General features: G+C 35.4%; 1 protein-coding gene across 1 annotated transcript in view; it reads right to left on the minus strand.

Moving 5' to 3' along the window:
- The window catches only part of HCRTR2 (hypocretin receptor 2), an 86333-nt gene that overhangs the window by 25767 nt on the left and 32739 nt on the right, over window positions 1-27827 (minus strand). The window contains exons 2-3 of the mRNA XM_058671840.1: window positions 10205-10383; window positions 2669-2912 (exon numbers count right to left, since the gene is read on the minus strand). Coding sequence (XP_058527823.1) covers window positions 2669-2912; window positions 10205-10383 — 423 coding nt within the window. The remainder of the gene's footprint in view (window positions 1-2668; window positions 2913-10204; window positions 10384-27827) is intronic.

The raw sequence follows: 27827 nt of genomic DNA on the forward strand, positions 1-27827 counted from the left end.
TTTAAAATTTAAAAATGGATGTACATATTTGCTTCATAATCTTGAACAAATAATTTAATTTTTAAAAAATATTAATTTATTTTTAATTGGAAAGGCAGGTCAGATTTACAGAGAGAAGGAGAGAAAGAAAGAAAAATCTTCCATCTGCTGTTTCACTCCCCAGATGACTACAATGGCTGGAGTGAAGCTTATGTGAAGACAGGAGCCAGGAGATTCTTCCTGGTCTCTCAAGTGGGTGCAGGATCCCAAGGCTTCAGGTCATCCTCCACTACTTCCTCACGCCATAAGTAGAGAAGTGGATGGGAAGTGGAGCAGCTGGAATAAGAACCAGTGCCCATATGGTTTGCTGATGTTTATAAGATTAGGATTTAGCCATTGAGCCATCATGACAGGCCCCCAAAAACCTAATCTTTTCTCAACTTGACTTAACCATAAGTTAGCTAAAATATTGTATCCAAGCAATTTCTTGGCATTTTTCTACTGTAAATCATTGTCTAGGAAGTATGAGACATGTTAAAATTGTTACCCCATCTACCTTCTCTCAAAACTCAGTTCTTTAGACTGCCTATCCCAATGTTCCAGAAAGGACAAGCTCTGAGCCACTTCCTTTGCTCTTCAATTTGTGGTGACATTTGATTTTCCTGCTTCTGTATCTGAAGAATTGCTTTTAGAGCCAGTGCTGTGATGCATTCCATATTAGTGCCAGTGTGTGTCCCTGTTGCTTTACTTCTTTACTCTTGAGCCTGGGAAAGCAGCAGAGGCTAGTCTAGGTGCTTTGGTCCCTACCACACACCCGAAAGACTCAGATGTTTCAGGTTCCTGGATTCTCTCTGTCCTGGCCCTGACTTAAAACCACTTGGCAGGTGAACCAGGAGAGAGAAGAACACTCTGTGTATGTCTCCATCTCTTCTGCCTTCCCTCTCAGTCACTCCACCTTTCAGATACAAAAACAAACATTTTAAAAATTTTCTTTTCATATTAAAAATTATTTATTTTAATGGCAGAGATGGGGAGAAAAGCAAATAGAAATACTGCTCACATTTAAAAAGATATTTTCACCTCCCCTGCAATAGTCAAGATTGAGCCATGTTGAGGCTGGCACAATCCACGTCTCGGGCAGAGACCAATCAGGTATTCCAGGGTAGGACATAGGTATCTTAATGGATTCTAGGTGCTAGGCAAAATATGTGCCTCTTTGCTCATGTTTGTTGCTTTGATGAAAAGTCAGTAGCTTCTCAGTAAATTTTTGTCCAAATAACAGGAGTTGAGTTCTCTTATTTGTATTCTTGTACTTTGTATGTAAATAAATTAAAATATTTTCAAGTCCCTATACTGAATGTGCTGTCTTAGAAAGAAACTTTCTCTTTCAGGTTGGCATAATGTCTTACACATCTTAAATATGTAAGATTATGCTTGAGCATTAAATGGCTAAATGGGTTGTAAGGCATTTAAGAAATGTTCTTATCAATTTTGAAATTTTCTATTTATTTTCATTTTATCTAAACTATTAAGGAAAAAAGTTGAAAATACTGAATATGACTTAAAGAAAAATACAGCAAAGTCAGTGAAATGCTATAAAGGAAGGACAAAGCTCAACAGAAGAGAAATATTTCATGTTTGGGGCTAATGAGAAAGTAAAACCCTGAATTGAAGCTGTGCAGATTTTATGGTAAATCTTAACTTGTAAGTATGTTTTAAATATAGTCTTACAGTATTGAAAACATAGGCCTAATATTTCAGCTACTATGTTTTTTCTTTGCTGACTAAAATTACCAAGATGAAAATTATCATCAATTCAAAAATTCAAGTATTTGAATATATCATAGCCCCAAGCAATCCTTGTGGTTTTGATACATGTATGCAATAATCATAAATGTAGGTCTTACTTATAAACAAGTGCTTATCCTGTATCTAAGTTCTCTCTGTATGAGCTAATGCAATACACATACAGCAAATGTTCAATTTTTTTTCAGATTTCTTGTAATAATTTATTTATCAATACATTCTATGTTGCAACACAGGGTTCTTTTATTCCCTGTCATTCCTTGCTGTGCAGGCATTGACAGAAATGTTTCCGCTGCTACACAGAATTCTCAGAGTGGCTGTAAGTTTTGCAATAAAGTAATATGAATTTCTGCTTAAGTTTCACTATCATACATATCAGATGGGGAAACAAATTATTCATAACCAATATAATTCTTACATCACATACTAAATATCTCATTGATAAAACTCATCGATTGAACATTTGTGAATATAGGGGGTAAACTTACATAGGACATGCTTTAAAAACGAGAAACCAACTGTATTGGAAGCCCTTTAGAGAACTTGATACATCAGACAATATAAAGAACCATCCTTAAAAATGATAATTAGTTTGGGATAAAAGGTTAAATTTGGAGTTTAGAAAATTTAAGAAAAACTAACATAACTAAATCCAGATTGTAACCTAAGTTCCCCTTCCCATTGACTGTATGAAAAATATGAAAACTGGAAATGAATCCATGTAGTATTTCCAAAAGACATTAATTTATTTTTAACTTGCTTTCTGTACTTTTGCAGCTCTATTAAAAATTGTATAAATCATGATTTATTGTGGCAATGCAAGATCAACTTTTAGTTTATAGCTGTCGTAGAAATGCATGCTTGTAGTCTGTCATATACTCACCTCCCCAGCGCTCATCACAGACTGTAAAGAGAGTCGTTTTATTGGCTAAGCCAGGGAGCATGGTACTGCACTCCATGACAATGGCCTGAGGAATCATTATGATGCAGGAGACAATCCAGATGATGACGATACTGTTGCGGGCCCTCTTGGCTGTGCTCTTGAACATCAACGGGTGACAGATGGCATACCATCTATCTAAGGCGATGCAGCTCAGTGTGAGGACAGACACCGATACTGACACAGTCTAGAGAACGGAAAAGAAACAGTGCAAGAGAGCCATCATGTGTCAGAAGGATCACTCATTGCCCTGACAGCATTAGACAACTGCTCACAATAGGCAAGAATATCCAAAGCTGTCCAGAGGTGTGGATGCAGAGGAAACATAACCCTAACACACTGTGGATGCAAGTGCAAATCAATGCAGCCTTTATGGAAAATAGCATGGAGCATCCTCTGATAACTAGCAGATCTACCATATCCCTATTCCCTTTTGGTTACTACATCCAAAGGATGAAATCACCATATGAAAGAGATACCAGGAGTGGCATACATATTACATATCAATTCACAACGATAAAGATATGAAATTGAACTAGGTATCTATCAAATAAAGACTAGATAAAGAAAATGTGGTAGATATATGTGATGGAATATTATTCAGCAGTAAAAAATAATGAAAGCCTCACATTCTCAGCAAGATGTATGGAAATCAAAGTCTTTATGATAAGTGAGATTAAACAGACACAGAACAGCTAATTCAATATATTTATTCCCATATGTGGGAGTAAATAAATATATATTTATGACACATCTAATATGCAGTATAAGATGTGTGGACCCATATTATTTTTAGATATTTGTAGACAGCTGTCCTCATTTTCTTGCACCCGTTTGTAAAACCATACCCTCCTTTCTCTGCACTAGGCTCTTGTCATGAGTCCCATATATTGTGATGTCAATATCCCTGTTTTCAAACAGTAGCAATTATTGTGTACATAATGTTTACACATGAGCAGATTTGGAAAAGATGTTAAAATTGTTTTAAAAAAAGATAAAAAGTAAGGTATATGTCTATGAAATTTTTAAACTTGCTTTATAAAAAGTCTTAAGAATCAAGTAACACTGTTTTGAACAAAGGAAAATTACGATAGCATAAAAAGCTCAGATACCTTGTAATGAAATTATTAAACTGGAAACTACAAATTTTATGGAAGATAACTAAATAAATGCAGACATAAAATATCAAAGAAATCCACACAAGTGCTTCTTTCTAATAATATCAGAAAGAAAAAAAATGTGTTGGAAAATGTTTATTTTCTTTAAAACATGAAACAAATGCCATTAAAACCTCACTAATTTCTTTTTCACCAAACATTTTAATTTATACTATAACATTTATTGGAAAATGACTTTCACAATTTGGTCTTACAACAAAATGGCTTCTTTTAAGTTATCATGTAAACATTTAATTGAATTCACAATTAACTATATTTGAATTATAGGTATCTCATTTCATATTATCAAACAACAAGAATAATTTGTACATTAATTTCCAACATGTTGCATCCCCAAAAGCAAAGATCTTATTCAATCAACAAAGTGGTGTAAAAGGATCTCCTTTCTAGAACTTATCTCTAAAACCCAGAAAGATTCACTGAGTCTAGATTTCTGAACAATTTCCATCACCATAAATTATGCTGCAATTAGGAACTTGAGGGAATAGAAAAGAAATGTTTCAAATCTGGCTATACTCACATGTTCTTTTTAGGTAATTATACTTGATGTTTTCTCTCCTGGGTAAACAAAGATCCTTAACATCACTCAAAATTCCCTTCATAAAGAAAAGTACTTTTCATTTCTTTCATTTTTAATTAGAAACCCCTATTCAATTTCTTCTCAATATGTGTCATGTGATAACTCATTTTGCTTAATTTGCTTGTTGAATCACCTGCTTTACACCTTTGTGCTAAGAATGTGCTGGTGTATGTTTTTCTTAAATGAAAGAAGTTTGACAGGTAAGATTTGTGCCACTTCTGGTTCTTTATTTCCTTTTTTGGGAAAGGCAACAGTATAATTGGTAACCAGGTTTCCTGGGCGTGAATCTGATTTCATTTCCCAACTGTGTGATTTTTGGCAAATTAATTATTCTCTTTATTGCTGTATAATAATTGCACTGAATCACTTAGGCAGAGGTGATTAAGATGTGAAATACCTGGCCAAGGACTGGCATTTAAATGTGTACATCTGTTATTCGTTATGCTGATAATTGCAATAATAATGCTAATTCAACTGCAAGTGTTTCTATTTTAGGGCATAGAGTTACAGATACAAAGTGGAATAAACTGCTTTTTAGAGAACAGCAGTGATATAAATTACAAATAAAAATATAAGTTTTGACAAATTCTCGTGATATAAATTACAAATAAAAATACAAGTTTTGACAAATTCTCGGAGGCCAATTCCAAGTATAAACTTAAAGGACTGAAATCTACTGGAATCATTTAGCTTAGCGATTGGCTACCGGGATTTCTTTTGTACTTCCTTAGAGTGCTTTTGACTCTACTTCTCAAAATAACTTCACTCCCACCTTGCTGAACTCCCATTGCTCCTGTTCAAATAAAATCAATACTCTAGAGCCCCTGAATAGCTTAGCTAACCTGGGAATCAAAGTATGGCAGTCTAGACCTGCCCAATTTGCTTTTCTGAGCTACAGTTCAGGACAGTATTTATCCATTCTAGCAATTAGAAATGAAAAGTGCTGAAGACTTAGTGTGTTACTTTTTGATTAATTTTAATCAACATGGATAGAAGGAATAGTATCATGACTTAACTCTATATTCGGATACTACCAAGTAGTAACGATTCACAGTTGAAACAATTGAATAGAATCCTGGCAGTGACTTAGAAGTAGCTACAAGTTTGCAGGTGGGTAGGAATATGAGTATACAATTGGATCTCACGTGATGGCAAGTTAATCCTCTTCCCGTGGTACTGGCATCTCAAAAGGGCTGGTTCATGTCCTGGATTTTTTACTTCCAATCTAGCTCTCTGCATGTGGACTTGGAAAGCAACAGAAGATGTCTGAAGTCCTTGGGGGCCTCTACCCAATTGCGACCCAGAAGTTCTGGCTCCCAGCTTCAGATCAGTTCTGCTCTGCCTGTTGAGGCCATTTAGTAGCAAACCAGTGGAGGAAAAATCTTCGACTTTCAAATAAAAATGAGTAAATATTTTTTAAAAGAATATAAGTAATTAACATTTTAATAGATTTTCTTTAGAGTGTATACGTTGTAACTTGTGGATATAAATGAGAATTCTGCTCTTTTTTTTCATTCCAAAGTATTCATTTTTGTTCTTTTTATTTATCTTTTATTTCTTTTAATTTTAAAACTGTTACTTGAAAGTTAGAGAATCATCATCTGTTCCCTTCCTGGGTCATCAACAGGAAGCTGTATCAGAACCAGAGGAGCTAAACTCCAAGCAGAACTCTGAAATGGGATGCAGACATCCCAACTTGGTGGTCCACGTGCTGTACCACAGCATCTGCTCCTTAAAGGATCCTAAGTATCCGTAAACAGTGGAAGTGGAAATAAACCAAAAGCTAGGAGCTGATAGAACAGAAGGCTAAAAATAAGGCTGAGAAAGTGAAATGAGTCTGTTTACACAATGCCAACTGCCACGTTTCACTTGAATTCTGCACTTTCTTTTTTTATGTTTGCTGTGTAATTTCTTTTCTGCAGTATAAGAAAAAGTCAGCATGAATAACTAGTCTCCTGCTCTTATCAATCATGGTTATTGGAAGAGAAGGAAAATGCATGATAATTATTCAGCCAACAGCCTAACAAATGTTAATGGTTTTGGAATTACAAAATTGTTAAAGACTCATAAGAATCATTTTATTCTGCTAGGTTTTATTGCAACTGTGATATTTTTAAGAGTTTTGGGAATTTGCCAAAGTTGTTTCAGTATATCAGTCATCAATCTAAAGCTATATTGTATTTAGAAGAAAAACATGTAAATAACAGCAAATTAACAAATGGACCTAAAGTTGTAAATAAAACCAAATAAATTTAAATGGTTGTAAACATTATGTAATATTAAATATTCAGTAAGAGACAAATCCCATATCAGAAATAAAAGCTACAAGTATTGTCACAAGCAGGCGAACTAAAACTACTCAAATTAAATGATAGCTGTATTCCCAGTTCCATTGTTAGTGGTGAACCTCTGGAAAAAGGACAATAAATGTTGAAAAGATGAAGATACTGATTTTACTGTTCAGCAGACTTTTTATGAATTTATATCCTCACATAAAAAGTAATGTTGGATGAGTTTATGGGTGGATCTAGTCTTTTCTGCACTATGGGGATTCAGTATTGCTTGTTCCTTGGCCTGTGTTAAAGGGGGTCAACTGAGGAGTCTGCTATATTGGATAATGTTTGGAGAGCAGACAGACTGTCTCAGCAAATCAGGACGTTTTTTTAGCTGCAGAAACTTGCCATTAAGTCATGCTCTAGGAGACAGAGTCTCACTATTGGAACTTTCCATTTGAGAAACAAGCACATTCAGGGACTTTAACAAGTACCTCTGCTCCTCATCACTCATTGGTGGCATGCCAATTGCACTCTGTCTCCCACAAAAAAGGAAGATTCTGGAATATGCTCTCTATAAGACAACATCACTGCATTTTAGAAGAGCACTGAACATGGTTCAAGGTGATACATACTTCCCTTGTTACCCCATTATCCGCTGAGGAATTGCCTGGCTCACTGACAGAACATGAAATAGTCTCAGTCAGTTGAACAGTCTAGGTAACTGGAGTCATCCTGAAACCTAAGAGGAGCCCTAAAATTTCCTGCTGGGTGATAAGAGGAACAAAAAGAAATAGAAAGCTTCCAGGAAATATCACAGAGGTGGTGAAATGTTAGAATTCACTTATTTTCCAATGTCTCTATGTAAATATCATCAGAATCATACATTTCTCATTGAATTTTGTTTTATTAGGATTTTTTATCTATTCTTCCATTTATCTACAAATCTGCTACAGCTTGTTTTTCAATTCATTCATAATTTTCAGTAAGCTGACCCACATAAAACCTATAATTACAAATAATATGCGCAAAAAGCTTCTGTAACGCCTAAGACAATTTACCTTTTGTTTTTTTTTTTGTTTTTTTTTAAAGATTTATTTTATTATTTTTTTAAAGATTTATTCATTTTATTACAGCCAGATATACACAGAGGAGGAGAGACAGAGAGGAAGATCTTCCGTCCGATGATTCACTCCCCAAGTGAGCTGCAACGGGCCGATGCGCGCCAGCCCGAAGCCGGGAACCTGGAACCTCTTCCGGGTCTCCCACGCGGGTGCAGGGTTCCAATGCATTGGGCCGTCCTCAACTGCTTTGCCAGGCCACAAGCAGGGAGCTGGATGGGAAGTGGAGCTGCCGGGATTAGAACCGGCGCCCATATGGGATCCCGGGGCTTTCAAGGCGAGGACTTTAGCCGCTAGACCATGCCGCTGGGCCCAATTTACCTTTTGTTTTGTAGATGATCCTTGAGCCTTAAAAATATTCATTTCACTTGTAAGCATTTATTGAGAAACTATTGAGCTAAAGATTTCTCTTACCTTTTTGAGTCCAAAAAGGCCAAATAACAAAACTGCTAGCAATAGAACATTCTTGGCCTCCATTATGTTTCTATTATTGCAAGACTATTTACGTCCCTCAAAATAAAATCATCACTACTTGGTAGCCTGCGTAGAGTAAGCATTGGGGTGGTGGATAGAGGAAGACAATGCAAGACAAGTATGCAATGGCTGCCATTTTATTATCATCCAAATTCCTGCGGGGAGTCAACCTCTGAAAAAAAGTGGCTGTTGCTACTATCTTAGGAATTTTTGCTTTTGTAAAGTTTTAGAACTATGTGAACAACCAGAAAATTGCTCATAGAATTTATTTTTAAGTATTTATTGGAGAGAGAGGGAGGGAGAGATCATCTGTTGGATTATATGCCAAATGCAAACCATGAACATCAATAACTGCATTACAGCTAAAGTCCTTACACTGGTGATAGAAACTCAGTTACTTGAATTATGACTACTGTGTTCTAGAATCTCCATTAGTGGAAAGCTGAAGACAGTTAGCTAGAGCTGGGAATCAAATTCAGGCACTCTGATTTTATATACTGCCATCTTAAACACTAGGCTAAACATTCATTTCTCTTCTTATGTCATTAAATGGCGAATAAATACTGCAAAGCTTCTTTCAGTTTTTATTACTGAAACATCTTACAATTATGCTTCCAATGTTCTTTAATAGCATGCTATACTTTTATTAAATAGTCAACGTCCAGAAGTTAAGCATTGTACCAAATGACATGTAAATTTTGAAGGAGAACTGTCACGACAATCGTATGAGATCAATCTTATTAAAATTATTCTCTTTACATGAACTGATCTCAGAGAGTTTATTTACCTAACTTGATAGGTAAATAATAGAGATTTTAAAAATGGTAGTTTATGTTAGTACCTACACTAAAATCTGTCTGCTGCATTAATTTTATTATCCAGCTCTTAATTTTTCAGTATGAAATGAATCAACTTACAAACATAGTCTTCAAATTTTTGAACTGTAAGAGCCTCAAATATTACTTTGTTGATGTTCCTTATATAAAACATTTGTTCTGGGCCCAGTGCATTACCCTAGCATCTAAAGTTCTTGCTTTGCAAGTGCCAGGATTGCTTAAGGGTGCCGGTTCTAATCCCAGCAATCCCACTTCTCATCCAGCTCTCTGCTTGTGGTCTGGGAAAACAATCAAAAATGGCCCAAATCTTTGGGACCCTGCATCTGCGTGGGAGCCTCGGAAGAAGCTCCTTGCTCCTGGCTTCAGATCAGCACAGCTCTGGCCATTGCGGCCCCTTGGGAAGTGAATCAACGGACAGAAGATCTTCCTCTGTGTCTGTCCTCCTCTGTGTATCTGCCTTTCCAAGAAAAATAAAATAAATCTTTAAAAAATTTGTTCATCCTCTTTCAATAATTTTGTGGATTCATTATTTTTACCTAGAGTTTAACTTGTTCCCCAAACAGTCTCATAGTCTCACATATTTTCTTCTTTAAATTTTCAAGTTTCTAAATAGTGTGTGTGTGTGTGTGTGTGTGTGTGTTTAGGTCATTGGTTAATTAACTGAAGGGCTATGACTGTGAAACTAATCTGTAAGATATTACAGTGGTTGATAAATGTCTTTACCCATTTGTGCAAACCTATAGAATGTATATCAAGGATGGAACTCTAAACTATGGGCTCTGGGTGATTATGATATATTGATAAAGCTTCAACAGGTGCAACCAGTGTACCACGTTAGTGGTAAGGCAGTGTTGGTTATGGGAAAGGCACATTTGTGGGCGAAAGTATGGGAACAGGTGTAATGCCGAAAATCACCGTACCATGTGTTCAGATCTGCTATGACACTAAAACTGTCTCAACAATGCTTTTTTACAGAGCTTTCTGCGTTTGAGTTAAAAAATTATGAAAAATTATTACCTGTAAATAAGGGATCACTTTACAGAGAGACTGCCCGAAGAACCAGGTCTCTGTGATGTCCACGACCAGCGTGGCGGGAAGGCAGGTGATGGTCACAAGCACATCAGCCAGAGAAAGGTTGACTATGAAGTAGTTGGTTACCGTCCTCATGTGGTGGTTCTTCCACACTGCCACACAAACTCATTTGAGAAGAGAGAAAAATTAGGCTTGGAAAATGGGTAACAATGAAGAAATGCTGGAAATTTTACACATATGTACCAAAACAATAGATAACTTGAGCATGTTTTGTGTCTTCAATGAACCAGTCAGTCGGCTTCAGTGGCGAAGGCACATTTCAAATGAGTGCATTCACCTTGCGTGCTATATCTCGATGGAATCTAAGGCCGTGCACATTTTCATTTCATTTTAAATTGAATGACAATGTAAAGAACAATCATTGATTCATCCTTCTGTTCCATCACTACTAAGTATACAGTAGAACCTGAAGAAATAGTTATTCTATCAGATAATAACGGAGCTAGGAATTTTCAATAATTTGTGTTTTCTTTCCCCATTGGTTTGAATCATATCTACTTGCAAACTGTACTTAGAACTTCTAATAGTTGAAGAGTTTTGTCTTTAAAACACAGTGGTCAACAATTATTCGGCTCTCTTACTATTGCCTAATACTGAGCTTCTGTTATTGAATCACAACAATGATGTGAAGGGTTAACACATGAAACAATGAAATGGAGAGTGCATGCATGACATCTGAGGATACTTGGTTCATAAAGCACAGAGTTATAGTTAGAACTTGGATTTAGTTCTAAGTGAAAATCTGGTCTCTTCTGCACAGTTTGTCTCACAAAATACAGGGAGCAATAAGTAAACTCATATAAACATTAGAAATCCAATTTGCTCCTTATAACCCTTATGATCTTGAAGCATCAGCTTCCAATCAAAAACATTTTTTAACGCTTTCACACTTGGCTTCCTTTCCCCTCTAGAGAATGCCCGCAGTGTAAAATTAGGGGCTATCTCAGTTTCAAAAAACAACCGAGGGCATACTGACTACCCCACTCTCCATCCTGCTTCTACTTTGTAATACAAATGGGACATAATCACTGACTCTAGAACTGTGTATCTTTATGCACTGCCACTCACATCTCTTGGTGGATATCTTAACTGCTAATAGCTGAGAATTTGGGTATCATTAGCTTTACCCTCTAGCATTTTCACTTATATACCAGATGATGCAACGGTTACTGATTTTATACAGCAATGAAATAATAATTTAGTCACAGAATGAGGAATTCAGTTATGTATCATATAGTAAAAGTTTTGTATGTTGCAAAATGGTTTTATAAGCTCAGGAAGCTGAATTTATCTGCTAGCTATGAACAGATGTCAATTTAATAAAATACCTGGATTTCTGAAGATTTATCTTTGAAAATGTTACATCTTTCTCTAACATATTAATACCTTAAAACTCAGGAAAATGAAAACTTTAAATAAGCCTGATCTTTAAAAACCTTAAATTCAGAATGGATTGTCCAAGCATAATATAAATGATTTATTTTATAATTATTCTATATTAATCAGTGAATATGTAAACAATCAAAAACGTTTTCAAAATTCACTTCTTGCTATTTAATCAAACAGCATGTTTTACTACTTGTGAAACACAAGTATTTTTACAGAAAATTGTCATGTTTCATTTTAAACAATGCTTTGTGTGACATTGTGATTTTTTATGTGTGTGTATGTGTGTGTGTGTGTACAAACATGTAAAAAAGCAATTTCTTGATTGTTACTTGCTATATAAATCACACATAAACTTTAAGCAAACATGTCTAGAAAACACTGTAGTTCCACCATTTGCCACAAAGTGTCAGTGAAAGCCTTTGAAATATTTTATATTGGAGTTTCAGGGCCAAACTTCATACATTAAATTATGTTTTTTAAAAGTAAATTTTGAAATTTTGCATCTTAAAGCTCACCAAAAAGGACAAAATGATAGTTCCTAATTAAGACACAAAGAATGGCTGAGTTAAAGTGAAATAAGCAATTTTTCTAAACGAAAAACAGAAAAAAAAGCATTTGAATGCATATAGAAGAGAGCTAGTGTTTAACTTTGAAAGAGACTGTATTGAGGGCCTGACGTGATAGCATAGTGGTTAAAGTCCTCGCCTTGCACGCGCCAGTATCCCATATGATCTCTGGTTCTAAATCGGCGGCCCTGCTTCCCATCAGCTCCCTGCTTGTGGCCTGGGAAAGCAGTGGAGGACAACCCAACCCCCTGGAACCCTGCACCCGTGTTGGAGACCTGGAAGAGCTCCTGGCTCCTGGCTTCAGATTGGCGCAGCACTGACTGTTACGGTCACTTGGGAAGTGAACCATTGGATGGAAGATCTTCCTTTCTGTCTCTCCTCCTCTCTGTATATTTGATATTTCAATATAAAAACTCTTTAAAAAAAAGAGACTGTATTGAAAAGTTCATGTAGTTAAGTCATTCAGCATCATGTCAAGTATTTAAATTTTAGGGTCTGGATAGTGATTCATCAGTACGTATCTAAGAGGGTAAAACAAATTATGTAATTCAGAGACATTTTTCTCATTTTCACCCCACCCTAGTCCTTGATTGGCCTTCCCTCTGTCTATTTTACCATCTTTGTGCCAATTTTCCCAGCTCAAGTTCCCACGCTTGGTCTCCAAACATTGGCAGTCTTTTCTATAAATCTTTCTGTCTCCCCACTTCTCTCTGTCTCTCTTTTTTCCTACAAGTTCAGAAAAATGGAACATTGCAAAGAAGAGCAAGTTTCTTGTGAAACACACCTGTCAAAAGGTTATCTAATAGCAGCAGAGAGAAAACTTTCAAAATGGTTACTGCATTCAGAGTTTAAACATGAGTTTCATTTCTGCTTCTTTACAAAAGCAGAAAACTATGTCCAAACTTGAACAAATATCTCCCCATTAGCATTCATTCTTTGTATTAATGTTGGTAGGAATTGTCCCGGAGAGAAATGGTGTCACTGCAGAGTTGATACCTTCAAGGCAGTATGGGAATATTTAAAATATGACGATCAATAATGTATCTGGGAAGGAATCTAGAATAATAATATCACACACATAAAATGAGCAAAAATGAATGTTGAATGACTGAAGTGCAAAAGATATGATAATTTACAAGGGTCAAATTCAAAGGCAGATTCTTCAAAGAAGAGTAGGAGAAGTAGGAACGTGGACTTGGACCATCAGCTGCCTCTGGTGGTATGACTTCAGTCATAGCGAGAGCTGCCAGGGAGCAAAGCCACACTTCCACACGTAGGAGGAGGGAAGGCGCCATGCTGTTAGCACTTGCAGTTCTTTAATGGTTATATCTACCAGGTTATTATAATTTCAGTTCAATAGAATTTGCTTTGGGGAAATACCCACTTCTTTATTATTCATATTTTTAAAAACTCCTTTACTTTTTGTTGAAAGCAAAGAGACACAGAGCTTCCTTCCACTGGTTCCCTTCCCAGATGTTCATGACTGACCTGGAGCGAAGGCAGGAGAAAGAATTTCATTCCAAGGCTCCCATGTGGACAATAGGGACCCAGCTGCTTCTGTGGCCAGGACTGTGCCCTTGCAGGAAGTTTGCGTGGGGATTCCTGCTGGGATTCCGGGCTAAGCACTCTGATGTGGGACATAGGCATCCTAAACTACAATCACTGCTGCACCAACAGCCCGCCCCATCTGCTTTGTCTCATAGTTTGCATCTAGGTCATTTCACATAATTTTCAGTGAAACCTCTAAGATTTACCCTTCAATTTCTACCCTACCCTTAGAAATCTTCAAGGATAAATAGACAGCCCTCATTGTAGACCCATTGGCACTCATTAACATATGGCTATGCTTACCATGACATTTGACTTAACTTCATTTTATCACCTGTAATAAACTTTTTTTTTGGAATATTCTTTGTAGAAATATTCCTGTCCTTTTTCTTTTGACAAATTATCTCCAATCATACTGCATTTTTTCAGCTATGCTGTTTCCTTCACTGTCATTATTAACTCTAACATCCACAACCCTCATTTTCAGACTAATTCAAAATTCCAATCCAAAGTTTTAATTTGTTCTTTATCCTCCCACTTGCTATACCAGCATCTCTAACTACAACTTGTCCACCACTGAAATGCTCCATCTTCACCTGAAAATTAATGCATGGATCTCTGTGTGTGTGTATTTGTGTGTGTATGCATGATATTAAAATCTTGACCTGAATACAATGGAGTATCACTGAAAAGTTTCAGACCAGAAAATGTCAATATGGTATTCCTATTTTTGAACAATCACTGAAGGGAAATTACATAGGCTATTTTTTTAACTAGAAACAAGGGAATGGATTTTGATGATATCTTAAAATTCCAAGTAAGTAAGCTGGTGAAAATAATGGGGTAGGTGAGTGATGTTTTTATTGTAATGAAGCTAAAATAGGAGACCTTCATAGAGATTGAACGTGAGAAGACAGTATGATTACCAGGTATCCTGCTTGAGAGCCGAGGAGTGTGATTCGCACCGAGTTGAAATCATTAAGCTTACTGAATAAGCCAGTTCTCTAAAGACAAATCTTCTATTTGTTTCTGGTATATAACAATTAACGTAGAACACAAAAGATTTTATAAAAATAAAACAGATATCTTGTGGTATGCATTTAGTCCTTGTCTATACTCCCATGGAAATACGGTCTTCCTATGTTTTAATTGTTGAATATTACGGCTAATGGTGATTTAAAGCTGTGATTTTTTTTTTTGAGTGGACTGAAGTAGCACTGCAAAAATAAAAGAAAAAAGAAGGAAGGAGAGAGATAGTGGACGGGAGAAGGGGAAAAAAGGAAATATGGTGATCCTGCAACTGCACTTATTTTGTGCCTAGAATCTTTTCACCTTATATTACTAAATATTAAAAAATAAAGGAGAATAAGGTGACTTGATTAGAAAGCAAATGGTAAACAATGAAGAATTCAGATTTCTATATTCAGTTTGAAGCAATCAATACCCAAGTGGTGTTTGGACATTTGGACTTGTATGAGGGAAGACATATTTCACTAATGAGTAAATGTTTGGATTCAGTCAGACTAGACATAAGTGTTTAAAGCCATCTAAGCGAATAACTAGGGCTGAAATTAGAATAGAAAAAGAAGGAGTTTAGCTAGGTACAGAAAACTGCAATGGCAATCAAGAAGTGCTAATTGCTCTCTGCAGCACTAAACATTATAATATAGCAGCTTTTATATTCTAGGATGTTTGCTACAGAACAAATGCCCAACACCCAAAACATAATTGTTCAAGATATGAAGAATCTACTATAGTGGGAAGGGGTTAATGGAAGAAAATGCATGAGGAAACACATCTGGAATACTGTATCTCTTTTAATAATGTGGCTATTGACACGATAATAGTTTTGCTTTTCCAACAACTTAAAAAGTAGCATTCTTTTGGAATGCATTAAGTTGAATAAAAATGTGAGTGATCCGAAATTAGAGGGACAACAGTTGGAGTTCAAGGTCTGTCAAGAAAGAAAACAACAATCTGCTTTCATCTGCAACTGCTGGAGTGAGTAGTAATAGAAAAGTACTTGAAGAAGCCCTCCCCAACATTGAAGTTAAGATTCAAATACCTTCATTAATACACTGGACACAGATCTCCTTTACCAACAATCACTGCCTGAAAACCTTTATTAAAACTTCTACCAGGGCCCAGCACAGTGGTCTAGTGGCTGAAGTCCTTGACTTGAACGAGATGGGATCCCATATGGGTGCAGTTCTAATCACAGCAGCCCCGCTTCCCATCCAGCTCCCTGCTTGTGGCCTGGGAAAGCAGTCGAGGACGGCCCAAAGCCTTGGGACCTCGCACCCGTGTTGGAGACCCAGAGGAAGTTCCTGGATCCTGGCTTCGGATCGGCACAGCTCGGCCGTTGCGCTCACTTGGGGACTGAACCACCGGACAGAAAATCTTGCTGTCTCTCCTCCTCTCTATATATCTGATTTTGCAATAAAAACAAATAAATCTTAAAAAAATTCTACAAGAAGATAATATCACATGATTCCTTTACCGTTTCAAATTAAATGGTCATGGGGCCAGCATGGTGGTTCCCGGTTAAGGCATCTTTTGAGATACCAACATTCTGCCTCAGAATGCAAGGTCTGAGTGCTATGCTTCAAAGCATACTTCCAGCTAATGCGCCTGCGAAGGACAGGTTGGCTCAAGTACTGAGATCTAGATACCCACGTGGAAAAAAAGAATGGAGTGTCTGGATCCTGGCTTCAGCCAGGCACAGTTCTGGTTACAGTCATTTGTGGAATAAAACTGAGGGTGGGAGATCTTTTCTGTTCTTTCTTTTCATGTATCTTCCTCCCTACATGTCATTCAAAAACCTGTATGTATACAAGCAGGCAATAGTACAGACTGAAAGAATATCTTCGTCATGGTATAAGTATGTTACAATTGTAAGGAATATGAGGACTGCTACTGGCCATACTAATTTGAATTTTACAATCATTTACAATTAATGACTAAGTTGATTCACTACTCATTACAATTTATTTCACTTTACTAAATAAATTTGCATCAGTCATGTCTTGTTACATTGGAATATAGGTCATGAAGTAATTGGAATCAAGGATGATTCACATTTTCTCAAATCATTACTGAATTTAAGATTGATCAGGAATAAGACTCTCCAATGATGCTCACTAATACGTGCATGAAACTTGTTTTAAATCAATTTTATGCATTGTTAAAAATTCACATTTGACTCCCTGCTAATTTTAAGATGTGTCTCTCTTCTGTTAATGTGTACAATAACCATTTCTCTAAAACACTGCTTAGATCAAGGGATGGCTTAAAAATGCTGTTTTCTTAAAATAAAAGATAATAAACTAGTCCTTAAATTTACCAGTCCATATGCTTTAAAATTACTTCCCTCAAACAAAATTAGATTTTATAAGATTTATGGCTTTGAAATTTATAAAACATAATTAGATTCACCTCTCAGTATTCTGTTAACTTTGGGCAAGTAATTTTTCATCTCTGTGCTTCAGTTGCGACATGTCCAAGTGGGAGCTACTTGTACCTGTCTCACAGGATGACTTTCGTGGACTTTAAAGAACTTGCCACAAATCTTAGAATGTGGATGCAAGACATATAAATGCTAAAAAAATATTTACTTCAGCACACTAACATTTAATGAAATTGCTCAGAAGTGATCTGTATTATCCATTAACCCAAATTTTATCATTGGATATTAAGAACAATTACTACAGAAGCTAAATTTTATTGAATAGCTAAAAATAGCTATAAGAAGAGATTAAAAATCATCTCTTACTCTGGGGGTTAGCAGTGACTAAAGAAGATGACATATTTTCAGACAGCATGTGAGAGAAAGTTGTTTTTTATATATTATTACTTCAACTCTATACAAGAGAGTAGGAAAAACCAGAATGTTCACCTGGCACCATTAGGCAAGAGGAATGACAAACAGTTGCAGCTATTTCAAAATTTACATCCCATAGATTCAGTGAAAACTACCAAGGAAATTGAAACTATGTGGTGAATTTCAATAAGTGAACATGTAAAATCGTATTAATTAATTGCCCATTTGACTAAACAATATTCATATCCCAATGAATGGATATGAAAGTCAATCACATGCAAATTAATGTAAATAGTCACATAATGACAAAGAGGGAACTATCTTTGAAGCAACTATTAGTGTTGTTAAGTTTTTAATTATATGTTGAAGCCAAATGTTTCAATCAGAATAGATCTTTTAAAACAATCATTTGATACACCAAAAATTCATTAAGGAAAAATGAGAGCACATCTGTTCTATGGAAGCTGATGAAAACATGAACAAAAATGGGGAAATTATTCATCGTAGTGGAACAAAATAGAGTTAGGGAGATTCTAAAGATGCTCAATTTGATGTGTTTGGAGGACATTCATTAGGAACTGTGCAGAGGTGCTGTTAACTTTAGAACAACAGCAACCAAATGTGTGATTAAAGACAGATACTCAATTTGGTTGTTGCAGTGTTTACTAAATTGGAAGTCTTGCCAAAATAACCGCATTGGCTTATCTTAATTTGCACTTCATTACTTCACAACTTTGCAAGATTTTGTAACAAGTTTTCCTATAGCAAGTAACCGAATATCTTTTTTTCATTAATTGTTAAGATCAAGTAATTCTGTATAATAGCGGAATGTGAATTTGAAAGAATACACAAAATAGTTTCACCAATATTTGTTTCTTAAGACAGTAACAACACACACACACACACACACACACACACACACAGTTCCTGCCATATTTCCATTTAAATATGAAAGACCTGGACAGAGTGGTGCTGGCCCCATGAGTACCATTTAATTTGAAACATGAAAGGAATCATGTGATATTGAGGATACTATTATCTTCTTGTAAAAATTTTAATAAAGGTTTTCAGGCAATAATTATTGGGAAAGAAAATCTGTGTCCAGTGGATTATTGAAGTCATTTGAATCTAGACTTCAATGCAACAGGCTAGCCTTCTGTCTGGTAGCACCTGCATCTCCAATGGGCAAAATTCTAGTCCTAGCTACTCTACATCTAATCCAGCTCCCTGCTGGGAAGAGCAGTAGAAGCTGGGCCAAGTCCTTGTATCCCCATGCCTATATAAGAAACCAAGAGGAGACCACTGGCTCCTGGCTTCAGGACAGTTAAACTCCGGCCATTTGCAGTCTTCTTGGGAGTGAGCAAGCAGATTGAGAATCTCAGGCTCTCTGCCTGTCTCTCCTTCCCTCAGGAAATCTGTGCTTCAAGTAAAAAAAAAATTAAGTCCTTAAAGAAATCACTTTCAGGTATCAGTTAAATAAAGTGGGTTATTACTTTTAATGCTGTTCTTCATTGAAAGAGAAAGCAAAAGGCAATTCAAATTTGAGGAAATTATTGGAGCATACATTTGCCATTTCATAAAGCAATAATACAATACATAAAAATCTCCCCTGTAAAAAAACACCAAGAAATAAAGAATAAAATTGTATTTTGAAAACTCTTCGATGAGACCCAAAATTCATACAGTGCTTTATAACTAAACCGGAATTATTTCTGTAGCTATGTAAATACTAGATTTAAAAATGAATGTTCAAAAATATGCATCAATTTTTAAAATGAATTATTATATTATACTACCAGACTTTTAATGGGAACATCATTACTCATGCTCTTTAAACACATTTTTAAAAACACTGAAAAAGAGTAAGGAAATAATGGGATATTTGAAAGTGTTCATCTCAAACATTTTTTAGCGGACAGAACACTTGTGTCCATGTCAAGGAATTCTGTTCAGTCTTACTTTATTTTTTCCTGATAATTTTTTTAATTTAACTTTTGAATTTTTACTCTTTTTCTGATTAAACTGAGAAAGGTGAAACTAGAAATATTTCAGTCTTTTAAACCGTTTAGTCTTAGGAAATATTTGTCCATTCAGCCAGGCAGATCTCTTCCCCAGGGAAGGAGGCAGGTTCCTTCGTATGGCTAACTTGCTTTGATACCCTGAGTCACATGTAAACATTTTTTGTACCTAGAACTTCATTTTTCTCCATCAGTGAGCAAGAGTAGTGTTTTCCTAAGTTAGTAACATCTGACACAAACAGAAAGTTCTCATTTCCTTGGAATGCAGTTCCTAACAAGTAAACCTTTTCTCCTGCTAACTGTTCTGGATGTTGCAATATCTGCGTGCAACACTTGAGAAGATATGTATTGGTTATTGAATTTTTTAGAATTACCTCTAAGCCAGAAGATTGCTACCCTGATTTAGCCTTCCCTGAACAGGGCTTCTGCGTCTGGTCTCTGATAACATTCCATGGCTGGTGGTATATGAAGCCTCCTTCTCTTGAGGGCTTCCTAGAAAAGACGAATTTTTTTGCTCAAGCAAAGCACCCTCTGTCACGTGGAGCTAGTGGCCCGCTGTCAGTACAGAGAGGAAACGTGATGCATAGTTCTATCCATGCAAGGAGCAGGATATTTGCTGTTTTGCATTCTTTGCTTCTTCCCGTTTTTTGTAATGTCTCTACAATGAGGGACAAGTAATATTTTCTCAGTGCTTGCAGAAATCATACCACCAAATGACAATCTAACAGTGACAATGGCCTGGGAATATAGGAGTTACAGGAAAAGTCAATTACATAGACTAATTTATTGAAAAGATGGAATGATGAGATATTTTTCACTTTCTGCAGCCCCCAGGAAAGATTCCAAATAAAGTTGAGGTGAATGGGTCTAATCTTGGTAGCCTACTACATCTATGTTTTTAGGGGAGTCAGGGGGCGGAATTTACAGTCTTCAACTTTATGTATCCTTGTTAATAGACACTCCCATCTCTAAATAATCTAATCATTAACTTTCAAGTAGGAATGCAATATATTGTTTTTTGGTTCACAGAATTCCTATTACTGCTACTTGTTCCTTTTTTTTTTAAACTGTACTTTCTTCATGTAACTCTGGAGGCCTTTATTTTATTTCCTAGTAGATCTTTCCTATGAATCTGTATGTAAAATCTACTACATTTTTTCTTTTATGTCTATTATGAAAAAGTTAATGTGATTTCCATCCTCCTGATACATTTTTAACATTGCAGAGTAGTTTTAAACTTGTGCATACAAATTTGTTAGGCTGAACTATAAAGAATTCCTCAGGTACTTCTCACCCCATGTTTCTTACACACATCTTATAATATTCATCACGATTAATCAACTATACTATGCTTCCCCTTTTAAAATTCAAGCTCTTTTATTCCTTCCATCTCTCCAGCTTCTACTAATCAACATAATTTAGTCATAATGATTTTTTTTAAATTATAGTGTACTCTAACGTGGCATAGTGCTTAAAGCGGCTTGCACTCTCCCATGTGGGTGCTGCTTCAAGTCCTAGCTGCTACACTTCCTACTCAGTTGCCTACTGATGTGCCAGGGAAAGTGGGAGAATATAACCTAAGTGTTTAACCACTGTACCCAGGCCCATGCTTCTCTCTCTCTTTCTCTCTCCTTTATCCTATCTTTCAAATAAATTAAAATAAAGCTTAGAATTTTCAAATAAAATAGAATTTTATCTCCCTCATACCAGGGAGAATGTATGATATTTGTCTTTCTGTAATTGGTGCTCCAACCATTTTGCTACAAACAACAGGATTACATTAGTGTTTTTGCTATTATTATTGTCGAACAGTATTTCATTGAACACATATATAACATTTTCTCATATATTTTTTTTTTTGATGGACAGCTTAGTTGGTAGTATATTTTCACTATTGTGAGCAGTACTGCTATAAACCTGATGGATCTGTTGGCTATCATTAGTTCATGTCTTAGGGTATGCACTTATGTATATTAGGATTGAGCAATAATAAGAAAAGTCTATTTCTAGTTTTGTAAAAAACTGTTCTCCATATTGACTGTGCTAACTTACACTCTCACCAGCAGTGTGTAAGAATTTCCTTTTCTCCACATCCATACATTCTCTCTCTCTCGCTCTCGCTCTCGCTCTCGCTCTCGCTCTGTCTTTCTCTCTCTCTCAGCATAGTTGGACTGACACATTATTTGAAGAAATACCTCAGCATGGTTGTGGTTTGTATTTCCCTGACAGCTAATACTTTGAGCATTTTTTCATGTATTTGTTGATCATTTGTATTTCTTCTTTTTTCTTTATTGTGTTTTGATACAGTTTATTAGGCACTGGGGTCTCTCCCCATCCCCAAGTTCCCTCCACTCCCCTCCGTTCTCCCCTCAAGTCTCTTTGTCCTTTGTGACTTTTTCTCAAGTCCATCATGCTGCTGCTGGAGTGTCTCCCAACCATGTAGCAGACTGTCAGTTATTTCATTGTGAGTCCATTCTTGCACTTCTTCTTTTGAGAGTTGTCTATTCGTGTCTTTTGCCCATTTCTTAACTGGATTGTTGCTCAGTTGTTTGATTAGCTGACATAATCAGAATATTAATCTTTTTGGTGGTATCTTGCAAATATATTCTGTCATTCTGTGAGCTATCTCCTCTAATGATTCCTTGCTTTTTTTGTACAAATGTTGCTGAATTTGAATGAATCCCATTTGTTTAGTTTTACTTTTACTTCCTGCGCTGGTGGAGTGTTATCTCCGAATTCATCAGTGCTTTGAAGTGTTTCCTCTGTGGTTGCTCTTAATATCACTGAATAATGATGTAATGCTGTAAATATCTAAAAAAAAACTTATTCTGAGGATAATTGAAGTTATTTATTTGTTGGATAGCAGCATTCTTTCTTCAACTCCTACCTGTGAAAGTCTCAATTCAGTTCTTCATTCCAATAACACCATCTCAAAGAACTCTGATAAGTAGACTTATACAGCATCTATGATTCTGTGACTGCATTATTTCATTTGGTGTAATGTGTTTCAGGCTTTTTCATATAGTTTGATATACTAAGAAATTCTGCTATTTAAAAGCTTAATAATGTTCCATTGTATGTGTATATATTTTAGTCTGATATTCATGAAAAGACAGAAAGCTTCTTATGTGAATTGGGTGAATGAAATCAATGTTTTAGTTTCCTTGAAATTGCTCAAAAAGTGCTGAAAGTTTGAAAGGATTTTACTAAACCATTTTCCTATTTTCAAGATATTTTTATTAAAATGTTATTTTCCAAAAAAAGAAATAAAGCCTTCAAAAATTACAAAAGATGCTATTTTACAACAGATGATTTTTGAAATCTAGAACAATATATGATGAGAGTAAACTTACTAATTTTCTAAGCAAATGACATGTCCACTGAAAAATGGAATGTAATGATCTCTCGAGCACTTATTGCTGGATTATTGTCTAACCTTGGGTCATATCATTAAATTGTTTTTGTCCTTCTGTACATGTCTATCAGCATTATTGTCAAAGATATCATAGTTATGACAATGAGAAAGGATAAATTGGAGTGAATATTGCAGACCTAACTTCTTTAGTTGTATTCTGTAAAATGCAAATTGGGAAATTTTGCTGTACATTTTAAGCCAGTGATGAAAAGAAGCAAGATTTTAAACTATCTTCGCAGTCTCAGGGTGGTTAAGCCCTGTGATATATTGCAACTGTCTTCAATACTGGACCGTGATCTCCTGTCTTGTAACTACTGAGAAACTACTTATTTGAATAAACAATAATTTTTATATCAATCTTTTATGCCTTTTCTGATATTTTATGGGAGTATATTACGTAAGTCTGTACTTGATTCTGTCCATATTTCAACATATCAACTATGTTTTTAATCTATTTCAATTTATCTGTTTATCTTCTCTATTTTTGCTCACAATGAAAGTTAACTTCTTCTATTCAGTGCCAAACTTACCCCCAAGACGTGTTGCCAAGAATATTTTCATTCACTCAATACTGCACACCATGGGAGACTAGAGATGCAAATGACATAGCTCTTAGCATGTTAGTTTTTAATGGAGGTAGAACACTAGATAAACAGAGACATCATAGTAAAATACTTACTATATAAGAGTATTCTTTTATGCAGTATGCAATGCTTTATTCCAATACACGTTCAAACAATAATACACATTATTCACCCAGTAAAGGGATGTGTGAGAGAAACTAGAGCCAGGCAGAACTGAATTTCATTTAAGCTTCCTGAATGTAACAGCTCTGTTACTTCAGTCAAGCTACCAAAATGAGCTAAAATTAATGGGATTACAAACCTATCCCATTGGACAAACATTTAAAAAGTGAATGAAATGCACATGTTAATATCAATGAAATTGTCGGGAAAAGTCAGTATATATATTCCAGCAAGTTGCTATCACTCACTCATTGCTAGTGTATAAAGCTATTAGTTTTAGTAATTGTGTAACCCTTGTTTGAAAAACTCCAGTAAAAAGATGTTGACGTCACAAATTACAACAATAACTAAAGGAAAAGTTCAAGTTACAGAACAAAGCCTGGCACATAAAAGGAATATTCAATAAATATAAATTATCAATTACTATATAATTATGCTTATTTCATCTATTGTAATTCATCTGCACTTTAAATTTTTTGTCTTTTTAAAAATAGAGGCAATGAATTCAAAATAAGAAGCTGTTTTTCAATGAAAGAATACTCTGCTACTTTGTGAGCTTTTTTGCCTCTGTAAACAGTTATCTAGGATTTGGTAGCTCTATAAAGCACAGATGACCCAGAGATTGGACATAAGCAGAGTGCATAGCAGTGTCCTCACCTTTGTGAATGTTAGAAGATAAAGATTTTTTTTTCTTTCAGCCTCCACACTGAATAAATGCAGAGTACTTTGCAGCGATATAATTCATCTTATAATGTCAAGTGGGCTTAACAAAGCTCGAAACAAAACCACAGAGAAGGAAGAACAGGAACGAGGAACAAGAATGGTGAAGACATGATAACCAGCATACTCTGTGAAGACATGTGTGTTGACTTTTGATTTAAGTGAAGGCTGGCTTGTTTACTCTTCTTGTTACATAGGAATGTCCAACTAAGCAAAACCACAATTTTGGATGTCTTTCTTACACTGTTGTGATGGGGCCAAATAATAAGGGGATGCAAGTCTCTTGTCTGTTGTATGACTATAAAATAGGGCTTATAACTTATTTTGAGGATGAAGACTCCCTGAATGTCAAAGACTGTTATACTCATTGAGTAGCAGTTTTACTTAAACGAAGCTGTATTTAACAGAAATTGTACTTTAGTTTTGTTTGATAAAGAAAGTATTAGATTACAATGACAACATTTCTGGGTGAATTTTTAAACTGAATCTACAGATTATTATTTACAACAATGCTTTACATACATCTGAAAAATATCTATGTATATGGAATCATGACACTGTACTGCATTATCAGAAAATTTGATGATGTTGACTGAGATTCGATGTTCATGCTGAGATTTTTTTAAATTGATTTCATATATGAGATCTGGCATATATATCACAATCTTTCAGGAAGTATTTGTGGAGATGTTGACCTTCCTGACTGGGACCATGTTTGTGAAAATGTAAATGGCTCCAATTCACCGTTTGGTACTAGCTATTACACGACTACTTTTGAGATGCAGTTAATATCTAAACTTACAGGAAGGTGGTGGTAAAAATAAGTAGAACTTCCTACGTTTTAAAGAATTAAAAATATTGTAATAAAACTTTGATGAAATTCCATTTATACCATCTGTGAGGTTGTACATCTGTTTGGATATATGTTTAATAAACTTTTGAATTTTAATTTTTGTTGGTATAAAAGTTTTATACATATTTGTTTGAGAGAGAGTCAGAGAAAAACAGAATAGCAGCTAACAACTGGTAGTTCAGTATGCAAATGCCTGCTGTGACCAGGGTTGAGACTTGGCTGGAATCAGTGTGCGAAGCACAATCCAAGAGCCCAACGACTTGATTATCTACTGCAGGCACTCAGAGTCTGCGTCATCAAGAAGCTGGTGCTAGGAAACTAAGCCAGGAATCAAATCCAGATCCTCTGATGTGGGATGCAGGTATTTTAACTGATAGACTAAATGCCCATTTTTTATTTATACTTGTAAGTGACAGATACAAATTGTATGTGTTTATTATGCAGACTGTGATGACTTGAAATACATAAACATGTGTGAAATGGCTAAATGGAGCTAATTAACACATAAATTACCTCACATACTAATGATTTTTGTGTATGTATTTGAATACCTAAAATCAACTTTCATTGTCAAGAGTACACTTTATTGTTACGCAATAGATCTTTTGATCTTAGGTACTGAAATATTGTTTCTGCTAATGAATATCTGCACAAAACACTCCACCTTGTTTCTGATTGTGTATTGATGATCACAAGTTGTTTATCCTTCATTTTGTTCATGTGATGCACCACACTGATTTTCACATGTTGAATCACTCTTGCATTTCACTTTGTCATAGCTGTAATCTTTTTCCACAAAGTTTTGGATTGTGTTTGCTGTTTGCTGAGAAGCTCTGGATCTATAGCGGTTATAGACATCAGTCTGTGGTTTTCTTTGTCTTTCAGTGTCTTTGTTGGTTTTGCCATCAGGATATTGCTAGCTTCTTAAAATGAGCTTCGAAATGACTGTTTCTCCAATTATTTGAAAGACATTGAGAATATCTTTTTCTTGAACGTTTGGTATGATTTTCAAGTGAATTTATTTGATCCTGACCTTTATTTGTTGAGGAGTTTTGATTATTGATTAAATCTTCCTTCTATGTTTTATGGATCTTATCTTACCAGATTTTCTGTTTATTTGTAATTCAATTATAATAGGTCACATGTTTCTAGGAATTAGTACATTTCTTGTGGGTTATCAAGTTTCCTGCTGTATAATTGTTTATAAGTATCTCTCATATAATCACTGTTATTTCTAAATTATTGGTGATAATGCTTCCTATTTTATTTCTGGATCAATTTATCTGCATCATTCCTCCTTGTATCCTTAAGCAATTGTAGCTAATGTTTTATAGATAGTGTTGCTTCGAACAAACAAGCCTCTTAGCTTTATTTATTTTCCTGTTAATTTTCTACTCAATTTAACTTACTTATTTTCTAATATTTATTTTTATGTTTGCTAATGTACATCTTAATAATTTCTTGTTCTAGGCCCGTAAGGCATAAAGCTAGGTTATTTCACTGAAATCTATCTTCTTTTTCAATTATAGGCATTTGTCACTGCAAACTTCTCTCCTATTAGTTTTTTTATATTCCATAAGTTTTCATGGGTTTAATTTCATTATTTTCTCTCTTGATTTATATTTTAACTTTCGTTTGTGTGGCCTCTTTTACCTTTTAAATAATATGTTGCTCATTTCCACATATTTCTGAACTTTACAGGTTTTCTTTTGTTGTAGATTGAATTTCTCTGTATTGCAGTTAAAAGAAAATACATATTATATTTCAATCTTCCCAAATGTGTTAAGCATATTCTGTGACTTAGATATACTCTAGTCCACAGAAAAATTTATGTGTGCATGAGGATATGTACTCTGCTATGATTGTGTAAAGCACTCTCTTTGTATACATCTCTCCATTAGGTTCATTTAGTCATCACATTGTTAGGGTGGTTCTGTCCCCTTGTGTATTAATGTATTTTCTTCTGCTCGAACAAAATGCCCAAGAATGAAGAATATTTAACAAAGAAAGTTATTTAGTTGATAATTTTGGAGGCAGAAAGTCCCTCTATGTTCTCTGTTGATGGCCTTGTTGCATTATCATCCTAATGATCAGGACTCGTGTAGAAATCTCAAGACAATATGGAAGCCACAGATAATGAAGGGTCAATTTTGCTCTTTCTCATAATAACTCATCTTCATGGGGACTCACCAGGGTTCCACAAGAGCTGTATTAATCCCATCCAAGAGTGACACACCCTAATGATCTAAATACCTTCCACTAGGCCCTACTGTCTAAAGGTTAAACTAACTCTTAATACCTTCACCTTTGGGATTACACGCCTAGCATATGAATCCTCACATTGTGTCCAAGCTTTAGTGCTTGTATATTGTAGTCTATTCATAATGGAATGCTGGTTCAGAAATTGTCCTACTAGCTTGAACATGAGGGTTTTGCCCTCAGATCTATAAATGTTCACTTGATGTGTTTGGGT

This window comes from Ochotona princeps, chromosome 1, assembly GCF_030435755.1.
Source record: "Ochotona princeps isolate mOchPri1 chromosome 1, mOchPri1.hap1, whole genome shotgun sequence".
In the NCBI taxonomy this organism is placed as follows: domain Eukaryota; kingdom Metazoa; phylum Chordata; class Mammalia; order Lagomorpha; family Ochotonidae; genus Ochotona; species Ochotona princeps.